General features: G+C 37.3%; 1 protein-coding gene across 15 annotated transcripts in view; it reads left to right on the top strand.

Moving 5' to 3' along the window:
• Window positions 1–25,385, top strand: part of RGS22 (regulator of G protein signaling 22) — a 176,608-nt gene that overhangs the window by 44,355 nt on the left and 106,868 nt on the right. For 13 of the 15 annotated variants that reach the window (XR_006198137.1, XR_006198136.1, XR_006198135.1 and 10 more), the window contains 7 exons: window positions 2,731–2,816; window positions 3,454–3,622; window positions 6,374–6,503; window positions 8,743–9,352; window positions 11,144–11,305; window positions 20,126–20,300; window positions 22,311–22,444. Coding sequence is in view for 7 of the 15 variants with exons in the window: in XM_042923377.1 (XP_042779311.1) it covers window positions 2,731–2,816; window positions 3,454–3,622; window positions 6,374–6,503; window positions 8,743–9,352; window positions 11,144–11,305; window positions 20,126–20,300; window positions 22,311–22,444 (1,466 nt within the window). In the remaining 8 variants the exon portion in view is untranslated. The remainder of the gene's footprint in view (window positions 1–2,730; window positions 2,817–3,453; window positions 3,623–6,373; window positions 6,504–8,742; window positions 9,353–11,143; window positions 11,306–20,125; window positions 20,301–22,310; window positions 22,445–25,385) is intronic. The other 2 variants (XM_042923378.1, XM_042923379.1) reach the window with 2 other exon arrangements.

The raw sequence follows: 25,385 nt of genomic DNA, 5'->3' as shown, positions 1-25,385 counted from the left end.
CAGCTGAAGAGAAATGAAGAGGAAGGAACTAGTGATCCATCTAAGAACATGGGTCAATCTCAAATGATTATGCTAAATGAAGAGAGCTACAACTGTATCCCAGTTGTATGACACTTTGGAAAAGGCAAAACTGTTGAGAACCAATCTGTGGTTGCCAGGGCCTAGGGTTAGAGGGTGTCACTGAATGCAAAGTGACATGAGGAAGTTTGGAGGAAGTTGGAACAATTCTATATCTTCATTGTAGTCATGGTTATACGACTTAAATATTTGTCAAAACCTTACAGAACTGTTTACTAAAAAGGATGGATTTTACTGTATGTTTTTTTTTTTTGTTTTTTTTTGTTTTAGTTTTAAGGATTAAATAGTTTTACCTTAGGTAAATCATTTTTGTGTTTTTTTTTAAGTATTCATTAAGGTGTCATGTTATGTCTAACAAGATTGTTCTGTATTTTTTGCCTTTATTAAAAATTTTTTTTCATGTTTATTTTTGAGAGAGAAAGAGAGAGAGAGAGCATGAGCGGGGGAAGGGCAGAGAGAGGGAGACACAGAATTTGAAGCAGGCTCCAGACTGAACTGTCAGCACAGAGCCTGATGCGGGGCTCGAACCCATGAATCACGAGATCATGACCTGAGCCAAAGTCGGATGCATAACCGACTGAGCCACCCAGGCACCCCTGTATTTTTTTTGCCTTTATACTTTTTTGTCTGTATACTTTATACTTTATTTGTAAACACCTTGAAGGGACTTTTTGGCAGTTTGACTAAAAGACTTTTCTTCGATTTTGATTTTATCCCTTTTAAACTTTTCATTTCATTTTTAGATCAGATAGATGCAGAGATATTCAAAAGGGGATGGGTTGTCAGTGACCTGTTCATTAAGTAAATGTTAGGCAAATTGATTTTGTGTGACTGACCAGCTTTCACAAGCTTGTAGTATTCCTCAAGGGTGTGTGTTGATCTTTATATGTAGTCTGGTGCCTTTCTGTGGTACGTTGAATGCATTGCTAATGAAAATTCAAGAGTCCTGTATCGTTATCAGTGTGTAGCATATGTGGAGGCATATTTGGAGTTTTTCTAACTCCAAGATCCAAATGGCCTTCAGATTTCACTCAAACAATAAGACTATCCACAAGATGTTACTGTTCAGGTGCTGGCTGCTTCCAAAGTTTCTTCTATTTTTTCATTACCTGGAACATCGTTTTCGGTAGGGGCAAATGGGTGCTTTTGGCTGAACAGGAGGAAAGCATCGTTCCCTCAGTTTTCTGGTCTTGGGGAACCTAATGACTTCATGCCACATGCAAGCAGTGTTGAGCACCAGTGCACGCTCAAGAACATCAGCTCATCGGGGGTGCCTGGGTGGCTCAGTTGGTTGAGTGGCTGATTTCGGCTCAGGTCATGATTTCGTGGTTCACAAGTTCGAGCCCCGCGTCGGGCTCTGTGCTGACAGCTCAGAGCCTGGAGCCTGCTTCGGATTCTGTTTTCGTCTCTCTCTGCCCCTCCCCTGCTCACACTCTGCCTCTCTCTCTCTCAAGAATAAATATTAAAAAAAAAAAGAATGTCAGCTCATCTGATGTTGGCAGTACTACTATGTGAGCCTTTAGCCTCCTTGCTGGAGTTAGCAATGGTCTGTGTTGACTGTTATTAATATCCCAGCACACCTGTTGCTTTAGCAGATAATCAGTGGAAGTCACATAAACACAGACACCCTTGCCTCACTGAGATGTGCACCTTACTGGTTGTTTTCCTTATCTAGTAGCATTGGTTTAGTGTTCAAAGTACCGACCTTCTTTAGCATTCTGGAAAACAGTGAATATAAGACAGAAGAGAATCAATAGTGAGTAAATATTTTAGGATGAGTAGCAACTCAGTAACTCTTCCCTTGAGTTTGTATGGCCCTCGCAACCTCAGAATAAAATCTAAACTCCTTACTGTCACTTCAAAGATGATTCACAGTGAGGCCTATGCCTGCTTCACCAGCTTGCTTCCCTCCATTCCTCAAATCTCACCCCGTGATCTAGTCATACTATGCTTCTCTTCGTTTCCTCTCCTGCCCACCCCTCTTCACCCCTTCACCAGGCTAATCGTGCGTTAGGTGAAAGAGTGAGTGGCATCTTCTGTGGGAAAAGCCTTTGCTGGTTTTAGTGCCTATGTGCCCTCCCACAGAAACCTGAACCTATGGTAGTGCTCTGTTATTATTGTTTACTGAATTACCTGGAAACTCCTTCAAGGCAGGGCCTTAGCTTTCTTGCTAACCTTGGTATCTCCAGGAGAGTGGCTGCGGATGGTAAATATTTAACCAAAGTTCCTAAAGTTGGAAGCACAAGGGGACTGTAGTGACCATAGTGGCCTTATCAAGATTCTGGTTAACTGTTTTCCTGTTTATGATTACTTTTAACCATTCTATGACTGCAAAAATACTGAAAGTGACTTTTTTTCCTCATACCTCCTTCTCTAATACATTACTTAACTTCTCTGAATTCAGTTTGTTAATCTGTAAAATGGGACTAATAGTTGATGCAGGATTGTTGAGAGAATTAAAGAAATACCAGAAGGCAAGCAATGGCTTCAGATATGTGATTGGAGGTTCTTTCTCTCTCTTGTGCAAAAAGAAGGTAGAAGCAGGGCTCCTAGAAGGAGCTGGAGGTCATTATTGCTCTATTGATTAGGCCTTCATTGTCCTGAAAGGTGACTTTCTTTGACTCGTTTTCTTTTTCACTTGTCCCCTCACAGTGTCTCAGTCGTGAACAAGGTATTAAGTGGATCAAAAAAGAAAGACTTCCAGCATTTCTGGAAAGTGATTGCTACTTTGAATACAGGTATTTTAGTCCCATCAACAAACACATTTTTTAATTGCCTGGATTTTTTTTCACCTAAAATCATTTTTCCTGTACTTTCTTAGTAAAATTGTATACCTTTAAACCCACTGCATTTGTATCCTACCTGCTATAGTATGCAAGTGATAGAGCATTTGTAAAAATCACTTAACTTTTCTAAAGAGATCCCATAGAAACAGTACCTAATAAATGTACTTCAGTTGTGCTTCCTTGATCATTATGTTTTTAAAATTATCTACTTGTGATAACGGTATTTATGTGCAAGCTGTTAAAAAACAAATACAAGTGTGTCATGAAAAAGAATGTCATAGTGGGCCAAGTTTTTCTTTTATGTTCTCTGGCTTTTAATGTGTAAGTACCTAAACATTCCTTAAATTTAAGTAAAATTTGACCTATATTTAGAACCACCATTTTAAAAATCCAAATAAAATAAATTATAGCAGAATAATCATTAATTAGTTCTGTGAATAAGCCATTAATTTTAGCAGATCCTAAGAGAATCATTGTGCAGAGTTAGGAGATTGGCTTGAATACATAAAATAAAATTCAGGTTTTTTTTTTTTCCGAACTCTACCATATTTGAAACTTATTTCAAGTTTTTATGATTCCTAAAATGCAGATTAGCCAAATTGGTCTCACAAGTACGATGGAGCAGATCAGGCATGAAGTTTACACTCGATGCAGACTTTTCCCCCTGGGTCCCGAAAAAACCACCCAGTCCACCACCACCTGTCACTGAAGAAGAAAATGCTATAATAATGAAAAAGTTCTACATTTCTCTTGGTGAGGTAAGAGTATGAGTATTTCTTCATGATTTGGCCCTTCAAGGAGACTTATCATTTTAGGGATAGGAATTTCATTTTTACCACTTGAACAGGGGAAGGGATTTCAAGTACTTCTAAAGCAGATTTAGCAAAACCTTTTGTGGATTTATGCTGACTCATTTGCTTTGCCTTCCTTCACCTGAAATGTAACTGGTATTATTATCCTCCTGTGTGCAGAGCAACAAATGCAAGATTGAAGAACATGCTCAGTGTCGCCCGGGAAGCAAGGAAGGGTAACTTGAATTATATCCATGGTTTCATTGTTCATTCCAAATTTTTCATTATTTGGAGTCTATAATTTTTGTAAAAATAATGATAAATTGGGTCTTCTCCTCCCTCTTGCCAAAATTATTCCTCATTAGCAAAATGCATTACTGTGTAACCATTATCAGATAAATTTGTCCTCCAGGAAGAAATGTTGGGTTGTATGAGTGCTTTTGAAGAGATCTAACCTAGAATCAAACGTCCTTTTGGAGAGTCACTTTGTAGTAAAATCTGCCGTTTGGTCTCTGGCCTCTAATTATCAGCTCATCTTTTTGGAAACACAGTTCCTACACATATTCTGTACAAAACCAGGAATTGCAAATATGTGGCCCATGTGTTCCTGTTCCCCTAGATTCCATTCATGACAGACATTGCTAATCAATCATGGCAATCTTCCTGCTGAGCCCGGACTTGGCTTCAAATTCTTTTCAACACAGCACCCTGGGCAAGCACTTCCAATTGATCAAAGATGTCACATGAGAGAACTGTTTGCCATCTCTGTTGGAAGAGACTTATCCTATCTTACTTGACCATTTTTTTTCATGTGTAGTTCTTATTTAATTCTGTAGTTTGGCATTTCTATCAGTAATATTTGGCAAAAAAAAAGTTTGAGATTTTGCCAGTTGCATTATTTTCACTGACCAGTGCTAGGGATATACTAAAAGCATATTTTTCTTCTCTCTTGTACTTATTCTTAAGTATTTATTTTTTTTCTTTTATGTATTATAGAAATGTCAGGAGTGTCATAAAAATATGTTCTCATAGTACAGGTCAGTCAGTAAACATACAACTGGAAGAATCAATCTAGGGAAATCAGATCTAATTCCTTACATGTAAATTAAATCAAATGTGAGAGTAAAATTTAAGCTAGTTTATTTTCTGTGATGAAAAAAACTCATTTCTGTTGACTTGATTAGTACTTTATCTAAAATCTTCTTAATAGCTTTTGAACTTTGAGGATTCAAAATTCCTTGGGCCCTTAAATCATTTCAATCATGACTACAAACAAAGATGAATCTTTACGATGACAATTCATCTTTATGGACAATTCAGCTTTATGATGATAATTCATCTTTGTGATCATTAATTTCTTTGGCTCTTCAGTTATACCATCTAAACACAAACAGTGGACTCATCTCTTTAAGAATATTAAGTGGACTAGTTACTGCTTTAATGTCTGACTGACTTCTTTCTCTCCTCATTTTTACTCCGCCATCTTTTTTTGTGCAGTTGAAATAACAAGGACTCTTGTATGTTGGTCTCTCTCAATTCCCTGACTGTTTCTTCATTATTTTGGGCTTCTCTGAGTGTGTAGGATAATGCTTAGAATACAGTAGTCACTCAGTAAATATATGTTAAATGGACATATAATTAATAATAAATGACCTGGTTTTAAAGGAAGGAAAAGAGGGAACAAAAGGAAATTAGAGTCTGTCAAAGCTTTTATCCACCCAGGAAACCTTACGTCTAAGAGAGGCAGTGACTTACTTCTCTTGCTTTTTGGTCTCCTTGTGTGGCCTGACTTGCCCTGCCAATTAGGGAACAATACCTGTTCCATTTGAGCCCTGCCTCTTTTGTGAGTATTCCTGAGGCTAAGCGCCAGCCAGCTCTGACTCAGTTGGACAAAGGAGAAATGAAAATAATGCTGGACACTCCCTTCTCTGCTTCTGTTGAACAATTTGGATTATTTTAGAAAAATATGAGGGCATTATTTAGTGAGAGGCAGGCAGAAGAATTTTCCCAGGAAAGCTGAGATGAGGGCTTCTCAGGATTGGGGTTCTGGAAGCTGAGGGTCAACTTGGGAATTACTCAGCTGGCTCGAGGTACACAAAAGCAAAGGAAAAATTGAAGGCTATGTCCAGAGGCAGCCGGAGTCAGGAATCGGTCTTTGGGATGCATACAATGCAAGCAAAGCTGTGAAAACTGAATCTATGGCAAAGCGGTAGTTGAGCCTGGAGAGGTTTTCAGTGCTCCTGAGAGTAAGTTTCTCATATTAGGGAGGCCTTGTAAAAAAACACTGAACCAGATCAGACAAAATTAGGGGTATGGAATAATTGTGAAGTTGTAAATGGGAGTAGCTGACAAAAGATGCAGCCAGGGACTGATGAGCCATGTGACTGCTCATGATACAGCTGGATGGCATGAACCTATAATGAAGCCAGGAAGTAGGGTTGCATGCCTCTGGTGGAACAGTAGAGAAGAATTTGATGGATATTGGGCTCATTTTTTCTTTTGGCCATCTACTATGCAAATAATCTGAATTGAGATTCCTTCCCATTATTCTCAGATAATGAATTTTTCTGTGGACAGTATTCTTTTCTTTGATGGCATAAATTTTCCTTTCATATTGTACTGTGCAAATTTAATATTACCCTAATGATGTGTCAAGGTTTGTGATTGGAAGAATACTGCCGATCTTAACATTAAACAAAGGTGCTCCTTTTCTCCTAGGCCACCTATACTCAAACGGAAGATTGGTTTACACTGGCAAAACAGAGTCTGCAAACAGTATCAACGTTTTCATTACCATCTTGTGTACTCCACAGCAAAACTGAACCACCGGTTATTTCATCTGTTTCTGGTAAGCAGACAGGACAAGAATGATTTCAGAACTCTTTTTTTTTTTTAAGTTTATTTATTTATTTTGAGAGTGAGAGCTTGAGTGAAGGGGGGCAGAGAGAAAGGGAGAAAATCCCAAGCAGGCTCTGCACTGTCAATGCAGAGCCTGACTCGGGGCTCCATCTCATGAACTGGGAGGTCATCGCCTGAGCCGAAATCAAGAGTCAGCTACTTAACCGATTGAGCCACCCAGGCCCCCCTCAGAACTCCTCTTTAAATCTTTTTTCATTGTTCTAATCTTACAATATCATACTTAGTGGTTGGAGAGAAAAATTATCTCCGTCCCCATGCCCCCCTGCCCCACTTCACTTTCTATTGGTTTTTTAGAGGCAAGTTGGCATAGTAGAAAGAGGATGGGTTAGATGGGTTAAAACTTACTAGCTGTGTGACTTTTTAAAATTATTCCACTTCTGAGAGTCTTTTCTCATCTGTAAGATCAGAATAATGACACATACTAAATGTGTAGAAAAAGCCCAGCCTAGTGCCTGGTACTTCATAGGCAGTCAGTAAGTGTTTGTTTTGTCTTTATTTCCTATGATAGTTTATAAATTATTATTATTAAGCCTTTGAAATTAAGGGGTGCAAACTTTCTTTCCTCTTGAAAGTATATAATCATTCATACAACTTGAATTTTCCTTCTGTTTTTAAGTTCAGACTGTTTTTCTCCTTGAAAAGCAGATATATTTCTACTGTGGGGAACTTTTGTGGATGATACCAACTTTTCAGAAATGTAGATGGAAACTTCCAGAAATGGGAGTCGTTAACATGATATTGCTAGAGAAAAAAAAAATCTAGCAACATGATTCAGGAGAGGAACTTAGCAATTCTCTAACAGTTGTTACCTAATTCTTTGGAAAAGTGTAAGTAAGCAGCCTTTGGGGGACAGTAAATCTGGATTCTCTAGAATTGAACCTAAATCTAGAAAGAGGAAAAGAATCTCATTAATTTGAAAATAGGTGAATTTATAGATTTCTTGCTGTTTTCCCCAAAGAGTAAAGTAGAAAATTGGAGAGCAAAGGTAGAGGAGATGGTGAACAGGAAGAGAAAGGGTAGCAGGAAGGTGATGAACAGAAATGCTAACCTTGCTCTTTTCCTCTACAGCTGGGTTGAGTGTATACCCAGATCCTTTCGTAGGCTTACAAAAGTCTAATTTCTCAAGATTGTGGAAACTTAGTATCTTAATTTTCAATAAAAATTATAATGAAACATTTCTAGTTCGCTGAGATTTGAAAACTATGCCTGAGAAAATGCCCATGGAGGTGGGGCACAGATGACAATAGAGTTTTCCTGATCCATGGCATTTCAAGGGGTAGATTTGTCATGGGAAATAAAGCACTGACATCAGATCTTTCTCTGATTTCTAAAGAAGGAGAAAATAATTAAAGACTATACTTTAGAAAAAGTATAAAACAATCCATTTGTATTTGTAATCTCTCGTAAGTACTTTATGTCATTTTGTAATTTTGATGGTAGGTTAAAAGTATGATAGTAATTGAATCTTTCTGAGAAAATAGTGAATTTTAAAAAAAATGTTTATTTATTTTGAGAGAGAGAGAGAGTGCACACAAGCGGGAAAAGGCAGAGAGCGGGGGAGAGAAGGAATCCCAAGTGGGCTCCACGCTTAGCAGGGCTTGATCCCATGACTGCGAGACCATGACCTGAGCTGATATCATGAGTCAGATGCTCAACTGACTAAACCACCCAGGTGCCCCCAAAATAGTGAATTTTAAAAAATTACTGATATGACTCTGGTTCTGATCTGCTCATTGACTGTTTCATCATTAATGGTAGCTAGTTTTATTTTACCATGCAGCATGAAATATTGGAATACATAGTTATTTAATGCACATATTCTAGTGTTTAATAGATTTGGCCTTTATATATTAACATTCTATATCAGCCTAAACTATTACATTTTAAAAGTGCATAATGTCTTTTTGAAGATCTCTGTATTAGTGATATCAAATATTTAGTTCATCTGCTACCAGTGTCCCTTTTTATGTCCAGGGAAGACATAACCAATCCTTTGGGCAGGTTTTTCTCTTCTGGTACCAAATGTGGCTTTAGAACTCCCCTTTAAGCGCACAAAGTCTCTACGTGTGACAGGCCCATTTACCATGCTGGCTCTACAACATCTAGTTAATAATAAAAACATATTTGTATTCATATCTGATCTAATAGCCCTTTATGATTTAATACAGAAAGTTTTATCTTTGATGATGGAATTCACCCGAGGACAAAACGGGACTCATCTGAATCCACTAGATTAATTTCTCATTTCAAAGAAGAAGATGGGTCTGTATGTCTACAAGACACTCCTTCTCAAGCGCTTCTGAGAATATACCTTGAAAAGCAACAGGATGCTGATGATGGCCTTATATTGCATTTCTCAACATGTGAAGAATTTTTAAGATCTTACGTAGCCTTTATTTTGAGAGTAGCAATTCATCACATTTTTGAAGAGCCACTTAGAGAAAGCCCAGATTTTATAAATTTCAACAAGGTAACAGAAGTGGTGATTGAGGAGGGTTTTGAGCCTATTCCTGGCAGGAATGTTGTGTCAAGTGAAACGTTTCAAACCTATGTCAAGTCAAAAGACATGCTAGAACAAGCAAGTTTAAAAAGTGAGAGCACTGGACAAGAGAGCAGGGCCGATTGGTGTATTTCTCACAAAGTTTATGATATTGGCAATAGAAAAGAGTTTGAAAGATTTAAGAAATTTATAAAAGGTACACTAGGAGAGAGATATTGGTTGTTATGGATGGATATTGAGAGGTTAAAAGTTCTTAAGAACGCTGGAAGACATCAAAGGTAAGTCAATTTTTTACTTTTCAGTTTTTTTAAAAAAATTATGGAATATTAGTTTGGGTCATTTAAGCACAGACAGAAAGCCTGAAATAAATATAAAAATGTAATTTATGCTTTCAGAGGAATTAATATTAACATTTATTTTATTATAATAATATTGATTTCACTATTTCTGTGATTTCATAATTATCAGATACAAATAGTGGCAATTGTTTGGGTTTGCATAATGTTTCTTCTCATAGATTCTAAACTTGCTTTCAAATCAATCATTCTTATTTATTTATTTCTTATTTATTTATTTATGAATGTTTATTTATTTTGAGAGAGAAAGAGCATGCACGTGCCTGTGCATGCACATGAGCAGGGGAGGGGCAGAAAGAGGGGGAGAGAGAAACCCAAGCAGGCTTCGGACTGTCAGCGCAGACCCCAGGGATGCAAGGCTTGATCTCATGAACCATGAGATCATGACCTGAGCCAAAATCAAAAGTCAGATGTTCAACTGACTGACTCACTCAAGCGCCCCATTCTATTTTATTTTTATAATATTCTCATGATTTATTTTTACAGAAAAAATAATTTTTTAGTATATAACCACACTGGCTTAAGATACCTTTTATAAAAGGCACCTGAAGCCATTGTAAGAGACTACTGATCCTAACAACCTGCTCTGTTAACATATCCCATGATCTTTTGTTGGATGCCACTTAAGACATTCATATCTGAGTAAGATATCTCCTAGGTATCATACTAGATATCCTCTAGAGAACCTCTTAGATGTCTGATGGGTCCCGGTCCTTGTTTTGCTGTCCCATATATTTTAGATTATGTAAGTCTTAAGAACCTTAAGAGGACCCTGCTTTAAGAAAGTTTTTATCCTGTCTGTGTTCTCCTTTTTGCTTTGAAGCAGATCAACTACAGTAGATTGCAATTCTCAGTAAGGGTTTGAGTACATACTAGTGACTGGGTTATTCCAGTTATTTCAATGGCATTCAGATCATAGAGCTCATTGTTGTACATGCTTATAAGATCAGGGGTTACCAAATGGTTGGTTATGAAGCCATGACCTGATCGATTATGGAGTGGAAAGCCACTACTGCTTTTCAAGACATATTGGGGAAGTTATATGCAAGCAACCTACATAAATTCTTCAGGATTTACTGTATTAGTTCCTATTGTTGCTGTATCAGATTGCCATAAATTTAATGGCTTTTAAAGCAATGAAAATGTATTCTGTTACAGTTCAGAGATAAGAAGTCTAAAATGGGTAGGCAGGGCTCCATTCCTCCTGGAGGCTCTAGGGGAGAGTCCATTTCCTTGCTTTTTCTAGCTTCCAGAGGTCACCTATTTTCCTTAGTTCATGGCCTTTCCTCCATCTTCAAAGCCAGCAACATAGCATCTTCTCTTTGGCCTCTGCTACTATCCTCACATCTTTTCTCTGTGACTGACTCTCCTGTCTCCCTCTTAGAAGGACCCTTGTGATTACATTAGGGCCACCGGATAATCTGGGATAATCTTCTCAAAATCCTAAACACATCTGCAGAATCCCTTTGACCATGTAATGTAACATTCAGAGGTTCTGGGGTTTAGGACATGGATACCTTTGGAAGGCCATTGTTCAACCTACTAAAAATATCTTTCTTATTCTCATTATTTTAAGAAATATTTTTATCTCCACATTGGTACTCCTGTAATTCAGTGTTGGTTTTGAGATAGTTCATTACTTGTGTGAAACATTTTAGAAGTGAAAACATTTGGTTTGTTGAATATCGTGGCAATTTGTATTTCTCGTTTTAGACATCTTGAAAAGATGAAAAAATGCTATTTAGTGAGCAGTGGAGATTGCTACCTTTCTGCAGAAATATTATCAAAACTTAAACTGCTAGATGCATCTCAGTGGAATGAAGAACATTTAAGAAATATTCAGATTGAGGTTGTAAAACCCTTACTTCTCTATTGGTAAGAAAAATAATATGAAACAAACTTACTTGCTTTTACTTTTCCTAGGCTAATTACAAGTTATACTTTTTTGTCTTACTGGTTTATAATTTATGGAGATTTAAAATGACAAGATATCATATTTTTCACCTTCCTTAAAGTACTCACCCTTTAGATAATTCAGTGTTTGGGGTGTTTAAAATCCATAATAAGACTGGACAGTATTTAAGCTTCATTTTAACTTTGTGAGCACACTACCCCTGACTTTTTTATGGTCAGTATCTCATCAAATTGTGTGTATGTGTGTGTGTGTGTGTGTGTGTGTGTGTGTGTGTACATCTTGAAAAAGTTATAGATTTATTCTGAGCACTTACTATAGGCCAAGTGCTGTACTAAGGACACGAGGATAAAATATAGACAAATCTAGTGATTACAATCTAGTAAAAGGAACATACATGGGAAATGAGTATAGTAAAAGAAAGTGTGGTGATCACACAGGATACAGAGGAGAGGTAATATTTTACTTGGAACTTTAAGGACTCTAAGTAGGGAACAGAGAGGGGACATAGTGGAGAAGATGTGTGCCATTTGAGGGTCATTGAGCTGCTTTGCGGCTGTAATGGATATGATTATGTTACTTTTCTGCTTGAGATCTTTTCCCACAGCTTTCAGTGCAGAGTTCAAATGCCTTAAATTAGCAAATAAGGTTATCATAATTTGTCCCTCACACACTTTTCTGGCATCATCTCCTATCTAGGTATTCCAGATTACATATATGCTTTGTACTTTTCCATATATAGATAGAATGTTGTCTTTCTTTCTTTCTTTCTTTCTTTCTTTCTTTCTTTCTTTCTTTCTTTCTTTCTTTCTTTCTTTCTTTAAAAACTTAAATATGTCTACTCTCACCACTGTTATTTAACACAGTACTAGAAGTCCTAGCCTCAGCAATCAGACAACAAGATGAGGTTTTAAAAAGATATCTAAGTCAGCAAGAAAGACATTGTTTGCAGATGACATGATACTCTATGTAGAAAACTTGAAAGACTATACCAAAAAAACTGCTAGAATGGATATACAAATTCAGTAAATTCACAGGATATAAGATCAAGGTATATAAATCTGTTGCCTACCTGTACACCGATAATGAAGCAGCAGAAAAAGAAGTCAAGGAATTTATCTCATTTATAATCACACCAAAAACAATAAGATACCTAGGAATGAACCTAACCATAGAGGTAAAAGATCTGTACTCTGAAAAGTATAAAACTCTGATGAAAGAAATTGAAGATGACACAAAGAACTGGAAAGACATTCCATGCTAAATTTGGATTGGAAGAACAAATATTGTTAAAATGTCTATACTACCCAATGTCTATACTACCCAAAGCAATCGACACATTTAATGCAATCCCTGTCAAAATACTACCACCATTTTTCATAGAGCTACAACAAATAATCCCAAAATTTGTATGGAACCACCAAAGACCAAGGTTGCCAAAGCAACCTTGAAAAACAAAAGCTGGAGGCATCAATTTCCAGACTTTAAGTTATATTGCAAAGCTATAGTGATCAACAGTATGATACTGGCATAAAAGTAGACACATAGATCAACAGAACAGAATGGAAAACCCAGAAATGAACCCACAACTATATGGTCAGTTAATCTTCAGCAAAGCAGGGAAGAATATTCAATGAAAAAAAGACAAGTCTCTACTATAAATGGTGTTGGGAAAACTGGACAGCAACATGCAAAAGAATGAAACTGGACCATTTTCTTACACTATACACAAAAATAAATTCAAAATGGATGAAAGGCCTAAATGTGAGACAATAAATCATAAAAATCCTAAAGGAGAACATAGGCAGGGACCTCTTTGACATCAGCTATAGCAACTTCCTTCTAAATATGTCTCCTGAGACAAGAGAAACACAAACAAAAATAAATGATTGGAACTTCATAAAAATAAAAAGCATATGCACAGCAAAAGAAACAAAAAAAGTAAGAGGCAGCCTACAGAATGAGAGAAGATATTTACAAATGACATATCTGATAAAGGGTTCATATCCAAAAAATATATAAAGACCTTATAAAACTCAACACCCCAAAAATGAATAATCCAATAAAAAATGGGCAAAAGACATGAATAGACATTTTTCCAAAGAAGACATACAGATGGCCAAGAGACACATGAAAAAAATGCTTAACGTCACTCATCATCAGAGAAATGCAAATCAAAACTACAATGAAATATTACCTCACACCTGTCGGAATGGCTAAAATAGAAAATGCAAGAAACAGCAAGTATTGACAAAGATCTGGAGAAAAAGGAATCTTTTTCCACTGTTGATGAGATTGCAAACTGGTGCAGCCACTCTGGAAAACAGTATGGAGGTTCCTCAAAAAATTTAAAAATACAACTACCCTAGGATCCAGCAATTGCACTACTAAGTATTTACCCAAAGGATATAAAAGTACTAGTTCTAAGGGATCCGTGCACCCCAATGTTTATTGCAGCACCATCTACAATAGCCAAATTATGGAAATGGCCCAAGTGTCCATCAACTGATGAATGGATAAAGAAGAGGTGGTATAGATATACAATGGAATATTACTCATCCATAAAAAAGAATGAAATCTTGTCCTCTGCAGTGACACGGATGGTGCTTGGGAATATTATGCTAAGTGAAATAAGTCAGAGAAAGACAAATACTTTATGATTTCACTCCTATGTGGCATTTAGGAAACAAAACAAACAAGCAAAGGTGAAAAAACTAGAGGGAGGCAAACCATGAAACAGACTCTTAACCATACAGAACAAACGGACGATTACCAGAGGGGAAGTGGGGGTGGGGGGAGATGGGTGAAATAGGTGATAGAGAGTAAGGGAGTGCACTTGTAATGGACACCGGTGCTGTGTGGAAGTGCTGAATTACTATATTGTACACCTGAAACAAACGTTAAACTGTATGTTAACTACCTGGAATTTAAATAAAAACTTAAAAAGAAAGCTAAATAAATAATTAATTAATTAATAAAAAAACATATTTAAGGCATACAGAAAGGTATAAATTATAGTGGGTGCCTATGTACACACCATCCAACTTAATAAAATATTACTATACAGTAGAAATGTTTTTTTAATTTAACTTTTTATTTTGAAATCATTATATATTCATATGCGGTTGTAAGAAGTAATAGAGAGGATTCTGTGTAGCTTTTACCCAGTTTCCCCTAATGGTAACATTTTGCATAACTTAATCCAATATCACAACGAGGAAATTGACATCATTAATATAATTCACCGGTCTTTTTCATATTTTACCAGTTACACATGCACTTATTTGTGTGTTTGTGTATAGTTAGTTCTATTCAATTTTATCACATTAGAGATTCATGAATTTGCCACCAGTCAAGACACAGAACAGTTACCACAAACTTCCCTTGTACTGCCCTCTACAACTATGCCCACCTCCTTCTCTTCCCATCCCTAACTCCTGGAAACCACCAATGTATTATTTAATGAAATAATGCAATTTGTAATCTTTGGGGTTACCTTTTTTCATTCAACATGATTCCCTTGAGATCCATCCAAGTGGCTGTGTGTGTCAATAATTTTTTTTTTTGCATTGTTAAGTAGCACTCTGTTGTATGGATGTTACACATCCATTTACCCACTGAAGGTCACTAGGGATGTTTCCACTCTTTCACTGTTACTAATCAAGTTGCTATGAGCCTTTATGTACAGGATTCTGAATGAACATAAATCTTCATTTCTCTGGGATAAATGTCTTAAGAGTGAGATTACCGGGTCACATGGTAAGTCTATTTTTAGTTTTAAAAGAAACTGCCAAACTATTTTCCAGAGTTGGTGTACCGTTTTTACATTCCCACCAGCAATGTAAAAAGGATCCAGTTTCTGTGCATCCTTGCCATTGTTTGGTGTTGTCACAATTTTCTATTTTTAACAGAAAATTCTAATATGTGCACATTCTAATAGGTGCACAGTGATATCTTGTTGTGTTTTTACTTTGCCATTCTCTAATGATAAATGATGCTGAACATCTTTTCAAGTGCTTGTTTGCCATTTGCATATCCTCTTCAGTAAAATATCTGTTCATGTCTTTTGTCTATTTGCTAATTGTTTTCTTATTGTTGAGTTTTAAAGTTATTTTTATATTGTAGATACTAACCATTAGACATGTAGTTTGCAAATATTTTCTCCCAGCCTTTAGCTTGTCTTTTCAGAGACAAGCTTTCCAAAGACTTCTTCAAAGAGCCTTTGAGAGCTTCCTGGTTGGTGAACACATGGAGATTTGGGGAGAGTGGTATGCTTAGAAGGCATGGAAGCTCTATACTCCTTACCACACACCTTATTGTATACATCTTTTCTATCTGACTGTTCTTGAGTTATATCCTTGTATTAAAAAAATCTAGACTAAGCAAAATAGTAAAAATTATATAGATAATGAGAACCAGAATTCTCATCGATGTGGAAGAGAGTTACAAATAGAAGAGAACAGAGTGAACCCTGTGGTGATGGACTGGGATTGGAGGTACAAATGGAAAATGCAATTTTCACAAACTCAAGTTACCATACTCATTTATGAAGACCATAATTAACTGAAGAAAAAAACAGGACAAACCAAGCAACAGATGCTCATGAAGACAAGTAAGGAAAGACCTTGCAGGAGAAATTCTGAAGTTCATCACATGTGGGATTGTCCCTGGGAGGGTGACCTATGGGGGACAGTCTCTATCAAGGGCTTCAGGTAAGTTTCAGTCCAAACATTTCATCAGGGTAGAGGCAAAGAGGTCTTGGGCCACGTTTATTCAACCAACACAATGTTCCTATGTAAAATGTTGCTGCCTGCACCTACTATTCAGAATAAATATAACTATCTGAAAGAAAAAAAAAGAGGGGGGTCTTTCACAGAGCAAAATTTTAAAATTTTGATGAGGTCTAATTTTTCAGCTCCTCCTTTTATGGATTATGCTTTGGTTTCAAACTGAAGAATTCTTTGCCTAGTTCTAGATCCTAAAGACTTTCTTTTATGTTGTTTTCTAAAACCTTTCTAATTTTATGTATTTAAGTCTATGCTCCACTTAGAGTTAATTTGTGTATAAGGTGTTAGGTTTAGGTCAAGTTTTGGTTGCTTTGGTTTTTGTTTTTTGAGAGATTTTTGCTTTTACTTACGGATATCCAGTTGTGCACCTTCACTTATTGAAAAGGCTATCCTTCCTCTTTCCTTCTTTTCTATGTTCTACATTAACATATAGGCAAGTCAAGTTGTAGAGCTTCATGTAACCACCATGGCAATCAAGATGCAAACACTTCTTTTTTTTAAATTTTTTTTTCACACTTATTCATTTTTGAGAGACAGAGAGAGACAGAGCACAGGCGGGGGAGGGGCAGAGAGAAAGGGAGACACAGAATCTGAAGCAGGCTCCAGGCTCTGAGCTGTCGGCACAGAGCCTGATGTGGGGCTGAAACTCACGAGCTGTGAGATCATGACCTGAGCCAAAGTCAGACGCCTAACCGACTGAGCCACCCAGGCCCCCCGAGATGCAAACACTTCTGTCACCCTCCAAACTCTCACACCAACCTTGTTACACTCCTTCTCCACTCCTGACCCCTGGCAACCATTGGTCTGTTACTTGTCACCACTTTTGTCATTTTGAGAATGTCACATAAATGAAATCATACAGTATGCAACCTGTGACTGACCTCTGTTGACAGCAAAATGCCATTGAAGCATAATGCATTCAAATTGTTGCATGTATCATAGCTTATATTTTTTAAATATAGCTTTCCAGTTCATTATTGGTAAATAGCAATGTGATTCAATTTTGTGTGTACTCAGTATTCGAGAGGGCTAGAGCCCTCACATGGACCTGCTTTGCTTTTCCAGCTGTTTTGGTGCTCTTCCATTCTCAGGTCTGTCAGCCACTTCTTCTACCTTCGTGCCAACACCATGCATGTCTTGTGGCTGACAGTAGTCTGTCCTACCTACTTGCATCTTGGTGTTTGTGGGGATACCTTGTCACATTAACATTCTGTTATAAATGTTGTGCATGAGTTTTCAGTTTTGCTATCTAGTTGTCCTGTTTGTATGGAGGGATTCTGAGAGGTAGAAAAATGAATTGGGCCACATTGCCATTTTCCCAGAATCCTCTTATCTTTTTCTTGATCTAGCTAACTCATGTGTATTGTTTAAATTTCAAACTAAACCATAAACCATTTGATGAATATTATGAAGCAAATACTTAGGTAACCATTACGTGGGCTGTAAAATAAAACATTGCCAAGATCACTGAAGATCCCTTATTGATTACAATATCCTCACTCCTCCTCGGAGGCAACCACTATCCTGACTTTTGTGATTGTCACCCTCTTTCTTTTCTTTCTAGTTTTAGCAATAATGTATGCAAATAAATCCCTAAATGTATACTTTTGTCTGCCTGTTCTACAACTTTATGTAAATGGAATCATGTTGTATGCATTCTTTTGTGTCTTCTATCAACATTAGATGGGAGATTTGTCTGTAATTAAGAATTTTAGGGGCGGGGCGCCTGGGTGGCGCAGTCGGTTAAGCGTCCGACTTCGGCCAGGTCACGATCTCGCGGTCCGTGAGTTCGAGCCCCGCGTCAGGCTCTGGACTGATGGTTCGGAGCCTGGAGCCTGTTTCCGATTCTGTGTCTCCCTCTCTCTCTGCCCCTCCCCAGTTCATGCTCTGTCTCTCTCTGTCCCAAAAATAAATAAAAAACGTTGAAAAAAAAATTAAAAAAAAAAAAGAATTTTAGGGGCTCCTGGGTGGCTCAGTCGTTTGGGCGTCCGACTTCAGCTCAGGTCATGATCTCGCGGTCCGTGAGTTCAAGCCCCGTGTCAGGCTCTGTGCTGACAGCTCAGAGCCTGGAGCCTGTTTTGGATTCTGTGTCTCCCTCTCTCTTTGACCCTCCCCCATTCATGCTCTGTCTCTCTCTGTCTCAAAAATAAATAAACGTTAAAAAAATTTAAAAAAAAAGAATTTTAATAATTTTCATTGTATATTGGTATTTCTTTAACATTTCGGTTGTTTCCTACTTTTCACAAAGCAATGCTGAAATGTGTATTCTTGTACACATAGCCATTTTTCTACAGCAGCTGTGCCCATTTATTCTCTCACTGACAGAATATGAAAGTACCCATTGCTATAAATCCATGGTACCATTTAGTATTGTCAGACTTTAAAATTTTTGCCTATGTCTTGGTGTGTCATTGGTGTCCTGTGGTTGTAACTGGCATTTCCTCGAGTGCTAGTGAGGCTGATAACCTTTTCAGTGCTTGTTAGTCATTTGGATTTCAATTGTCGTGATTTGCTTTTTTATCTCATTTGCCCATTTTTCTATTGGGAGATATACACATGCTTATGCACACACACACACATAAACATCTATACATACATACGCACACATCATATTGGATACAGTTCCCTTGATGTTTGATAGTATTATGTGACAGATGCCTTCTCCCACCTTCTAGAGATTGAGAATTAAGATGTGTGCAATCAGTGTAAATGAGAACTCATATGATGGAAGCATGAAAAATAATACAACACCAGTTTAGGATTGACTGTGACACTTATTCCACAATATTTGGTTAATTTACATAGTGGCTAATAAAAATTAATTCTATGAATGGAATAAGAATGGAATATTAAAAATGGTAGGGGCAGCAGAGACTTACACAGTCCATATGAATATAATGATGGAAATCAGAAAATTGAAACACCTAGATTTCCCAGTTAGTACTTGTATGCTTTATTGGATAAGGATCTTGTAGATATTCCCACTTATTGGTTGATATGAGAATAAGAGGTAATTTTGGATATTTCCAAGTGTGCAAGTAAGGGTTCTGAAATACAGTTAGGATGCCCACTCAGATTTATACAGTATGCTTTCTGAATTTAAACGAATTTGAACTTTGGATTCTCTTCCACTCCCAACCTGTGTTCACATCAGGGGAATATCTACTTTCTTTCTATTTTAGAGGGAAGCAATTTTATACCAAGGCCTGAAATATGGAGTGGGAATTAGTCTTTGGGCTGTGGCATCAGGGGGGAAAACCTGGTCCAAGTAGCAATTAGCATCAGGCCTGACAGCTGGAGTTAACCCTCTAGCCAATAAAGAGCCCACAGACTAAATACCAGGATATCCATCCAATTAAGTATGGCCTTGACATTGTGCCAAACATTCTTTTTCCTGGGTTTCTGGAAGCAGTGTTAGTCTGTCATTTATATAAATTGTTGTTAAACTAATTCTTACCTTCAGATTTAAGGCTTGAAAATAGATCATATGAATCACAATTCACTTTAGTAGTACAGGTAAACATTTAAAAACGTTTATATATTTTAAAATGTGAATTTCATCTACTAGTTTTTATTTGGTGTAGATAAATACTAAACTGCCTTAAAATGATCACAGGTGCATTTTATGTTCATTTTACTAGAAACTATTTTTAAAAATGTATTTAAAAATAAATTAGTTTTTTAAAAAAATTCCTTCATCAAATAGATATGAGACTTCTTTTTCTGATCAAGCAGACAGTAATTTGAATGTAATTTTATTATTTTTTCCTAATGTATATTGCCTCTTTATATGAGTGAGTGTGATTTCAGGCAGCTGGTATATCACAGAGAAGTATATTTTTAAGGCCAGGCATCAGAAACAGAAGTGGAAATTTTTAGAAAAAGGGTTTGGTAAGACTGATAATTGTGAGCACTGGTATTATAGATTTTGTAGGCTTTCCATTTTGGAGACTTAACTGTCTAGCTTAACCTTAAATTTGTTTTTCCTTTGACTAGGGCGCCAAGATTCTGTGTTAGTCATTCATCCCCAGCAAAACATGCTAGTGCTGAACTGAAATTCTGGCATCTCCGTCAAGAGAAACCAAGGAAGGATGTTGACCCTTTTCCACAAATGGCAACCCTCTTGCCATTAAGACCTAAATCGTGCATTCCACAGGTATCTGATATGCAGGTAGGGTGGACATTGATAACTTTGATCTCCTTATCAAGTGTATGGTAAAATATCCATGCTTGGGTTTTGTACACTAATACTTAAGTTTCATCGTAAGTTTTTTGGGGGGTTGTTGTTAACGTACATGCTGCAACAGTTATGAATTAAGAAAACCTACGGTTTGTTCCCCACCAATCAGCCAGAGTGATCCTTTAAAATACATGATCAGGTCACTCACCTGCTCCAGATTTTCTAGTGGCTTCCTCTCTGACTCAGAGGAAAATCCAAGGTCTTTACACAGCTATCTCTCCCCCTGCTAACTTCCTGACCTCATTTCCTACCACTCTTCTCTGAGTCCACTCCAATCACACTGGCCTCTCTGTTGTTCTTTGAACACACCAAGCAAAAATCTGGAAGTTCTCTACATAATACACTTATTTTTTTTTTAAAGAAAGCTTATTTCGGGGCTCCTGGGTGGCTCAGTCGATTGAGCGTCTGACTTCGGCTCAGGTCATGATCTCACAGTCCGTGAGTTCGAGCCCCGCATCGGGCTCTGTGCTGACCGCTCAGAGCCTGGAGCCTGTTTCAGATTCTGTGTCTCCCTCTCTCTCTGACCCTCCCCCGTTCATGCTCTGTCTCTCTCTGTCTCAAAAATAAATAAACGTTAAAGAAAGCTTATTTCATTGTGGTGAAAAACACATAAAATTTATCATCTTAACCATTTCAAGTATACACTTCAATGGTAGGTATATTTGTATTGTCGTGAAACAGATCTCCAGAACTTTTTTATCCTGCAGATTTGAAGCTACATACCCATTAAACAACTCCCGTTCTCCTCCTTCTACAGCCTCTGGTAACCACCATTCTACATTCTGTTTTTATGAATTTGACCGCTTTGTATGATTCTTTTAATAAGCTCAGCCCCCTATGGTACCACTCATTTATTGAGTGTCGCTTAATGTCATGCTGTGTTCTGAATTACTGAAACAGATGTGAGCCCTGATACCTAGGAAGTTATGTGTAAAACATACTTAAGTAATTAATTTTATTTATGGAATTCTTAAGAAAATATTAGTAGTTGTTAGGGACCTAGAGTGTATATAAGATTTTATTGTGTGTTCTGGGTAATAAAACATCGCAAATATATTCCTTGCTCTCCAGGAACGTATATTATATTCTGTTAGAAGTTGACATATAAGAAAAGTTGGCGTTTGTTTTTCAAATAACAAAACTACTGGAAATTTGGAAACTGAAGAGACAAATCACTCCTGACTTCACCTCCTTCTAGCAACTATTACTTATTTTCTCTTGGTCTTGTTGTGAATCGTAATTTTAATGCGCTTATACTTCTGTATTCTGATTATTTCTTCTAACATCTTCCTCACATTTTTCCATCTGTGTCATAATTTCATAATCTTTACTCTTAAATTTTATATAATGTTACATTTATGTATGCCTCCCGTACTCAGATCAAAGTTGGACTTTTAAGTGTTTGTACTTTTTTAATTCATACATGTAGCTTTTACCAAATAGTTGACTTTTTACCATAAATAACATTTAAGAAAGGGAACAAAAATAAAATGTCCAAAAATGGAAGGAAATAGTTTTGTTAAGATATAGGTCTTTAGTATGGACCAGTGGTATCCTTGCTTCCTTTCCCTGCCTCCATTCCTCATCCTCCCATCTCCACCCCCCAGAGAGATGAAAACTATTTGATTGTAGAACAAAGAAAAGGTTTTGTGAGGTTCTCCCTCTAGGAAAGAGTTTTCTTTCACAATGATATGAGTAGGGGTATACCAGCCTTTGGCCTTTCTTATACTCTAAAGAAGTTGTCAGGGATTCAGCATGTTGGCTGTAGAAGGTGGGAGTTTAGGAAGGAGTACATTTTTATTCTAGTGGGAAGCACAGTAGAGCGAGAGAGGAGATCTTCTAGTGATCAAAACAAACTCAAGGTATATGTACAGAGCTATGCTTTGTTTCCCCTTCATATTGGCTCATTTTTCACTGGTTTATTATTTTACCACTTGTTAGAAAGAAGAATCCAATTTATTACAACATCCTAAATCTCCCAAGAAACCACCTAGAGCAAAAACGGCAGTTCAAAAACCTTGGAAGAGCAAGTCTTTGTATCTGATTTCTTCGAAGGACGATGTGATTGAGAAAGGGTAGGTGCGGCTTTTTACGTGCCAAGTGTTATTCTGCAGTGGTAAGACTTTGGAAGAATTGACAATTAAATTGAAATAGAAAACTGAATACATAGATAGTTTTTACATGAGTTCCTTGTATTTCAGTGATAGGTATTAGAGTCAGGCATAGTCTAAATTAGGAGCACAACTCCTGAGATGAGTAATTTGAAATGGATTGTGCCTCTCATCTCCAGCCTGTCATGAGCTGTACAACCAGAAGACTTCTGAGAAGATTGCCCTCCAGCTCTCATTTGGTCTTTTTCAATAGTTTGGTATTTCTCAAACTTGAGTCTTGACTTGAAGTCATAAGACTCTCAAGAATATTGTCATTATTTAACACAGTATATTTATTCATTTAGCTTTGCCCACATATTTACTCTTTTCGTTGTTCTTTATTTCAAGTGGGATTATTTTCCCTCAACCTAAATAAATACCCTTTGATGTTAACTTTGGTGTGGGATCTGTTGGGGAATCATTTTTTGTTTACTAATTTATTACTTCACTTTCATTCTTTCCCTTTGAGATAAAACTCACATAACATAAAATTCACCATTTAAAATTTATTTTAATTTTTTTTTTATTTTTGTAGACTGTGCCTAGGATCAGCCTGAGGTAAAACTTAGGGTCTTCTTAGGTCTTTCCTAGTATGTGCATTTTCCGGGCCATGTGTGGTTACTTTCTAACTTTTCCCTGCATATACAGTTGCATTTGAGTATCCTAATCTTTAATATCTGACTTCTAAAAGGAGGAAAAGAGAAAAATGGAGGTGGGGGTGGGGGTGGGGAAGGGCAATGTCTCTTTAAATTCCCTGGAAGTCACTTCAGCCTGAGGAGGACTGGGTGCTACAACAATGGCCACCTGCCTCTTGCACATCTGTGATCTGCAGCAGCGATCAGAGATCAGAACACAGATGCCTGATATTTGGTAGACATGGTCCTTTCTGCTCACCCTGGCTCTTGCAGCTGTGTGCGGAATGCTCCAGGAACACTTGCTCAGCTGTCTGCCACAGGGCTGGGGATGGGGGAAGGGTAAATGCTGCTGTGCTAGGAGCTCTAACTGACCAAAATTAACCACAGTTTACTGTCCAAGCCTTCCCCTGGAAATTGAAAGCCTTAAGTAGATTCCAGAGCTCCGAAATAGTTACATTAGATTCTGCCAGTTCAATTATTGTCTAGGTGGGGAAGTAGGTTCCTGGTGCTTCCTACTCTGACGTCTTCTCAGAATCCTCACCCCTGGGAATTTTTTTTCCTCAATGAGTTTTGGCCCCCAAACTCCTTTTTCCAATTTATTCCTTTTTTAATGTATTATTATCATCATCATTAATTTTAATTCTAGTGTAGTTAATATATAGTGTTATATTAGTTTCAATGCTATATTAGCTTATAGTTGACTAAATTATAAGGTTTATAGTTGATTAAATAGTTCCATGTATTACTCCGTGCTCATCAAGGTAAGTGTACTCTTAATCCCCTTCCCTATTTCACTCTTTTCCCCCGCCCTCCCATCTACCTTCACAATCATCTGTCTGTTCTGTACAGTTAAGGGTCTGTTATTTTAGTTTCTCTCTTTTTTTCCCCTTTGCTCATTTGTTTTGTCTCTTGAATTCCACATATCATGGAAATTATGGTATTTGCCTTTCTCTGACTGGCTTATTTTGCTTAGCCTTACACTCTCTAGATCCATCCATGTTGTTGCAAATGGCAATATTTCATAATTTTTTTATGGTGAATAATACTCCCTTGTATATATATACCACTTCTTTTATGTTGTCCATTATGTCACCTTTTTAAAAGTTTTTTATTCTAATTTCAGTATACTTAACACAGTGTAATATTAGTTTCAGGTGTATAATATAGTGATTCAACACTTCCATACAACACCCCGTGTTCATCACAAATGATTCTTAATCCCCATCACCTATTTTGCCCATCTCCCCATCTACCTCCCCTCTGGTAACCATCAGTTTGTTCTTTATAATTAAGAGTCTCTTTCTTGGTCTGCCTCCCTCCGTCTCTTTTTTCCTTTGCTCATTTTTTTGGTTTCCTAAATTCCACATATGAATCAAATCAAATGGTATTTCTCTTTCTCTGACTGGCTTATTTCACTTAACATTATATTCTCTAGCTCTTTCCAAGTTGTTGCAAATGGCAAGATTTCTTTTTTTATGGCTGAATAACATTCCATTGTGTGTGTGTGTGTATACACATATATAAAATCATACCACATCGTCTTCATCCATTCACCTATTGATGGACAGTTCGGCTGCCTCCATAATTGTACAATATGCATACATGTACAATATACATACGTGAATTAGTGTTTTTGTATTGGGTAAATACCCAATTGTGCAATTACTAGATTGTGGGGTAGTTCTATTTTTAACTTTTTTTTTTTTAATTTTTTTTTTCAACGTTTTTTATTTATTTTTGGGACAGAGAGAGACAAAGCATGAACGGGGGAGGGGCAGAGAGAGAGGGAGACACAGAATCGGAAACAGGCTCCAGGCTCCGAGCCATCAGCCCAGAGCCTGACGCGGGGCTCGAACTCACGGACCGCGAGATCGTGACCTGGCTGAAGTTGGACGCTTAACCGACTGCGCCACCCAGGCGCCCCTATTTTTAACTTTTTGAGGAACATCCATACTGTTTCCCAGAGTGGCTATCCCAGTTCGCATTGCCACCAACAGTGCAAGAGGGTTCCTGTTTCTCCACATCCTCACCAACACTTGTTTCTTGCAGTTTTGATTTTAGCCATTCTGACCGGCGTGAGGCGATATCTCATTGTAGTTTTGATTTGCAATTCTTTGATGATGAGTGATGTTGAACATCTTTTCGTGTGTTTGTTGGCCATCCGTATGCCGTCTTTGGAGAAATGTTTGTTCATGTCTTCTGCCCAATTTTAAATTGGATTATTTGTTCTT

Source organism: Panthera leo, chromosome F2 (genome assembly GCF_018350215.1).
Source record: "Panthera leo isolate Ple1 chromosome F2, P.leo_Ple1_pat1.1, whole genome shotgun sequence".
Taxonomy (NCBI): domain Eukaryota; kingdom Metazoa; phylum Chordata; class Mammalia; order Carnivora; family Felidae; genus Panthera; species Panthera leo.
The sequence above is the reverse complement of the archived record's forward strand: the minus strand, read 5'-3'. Positions and strand labels throughout refer to the sequence as shown.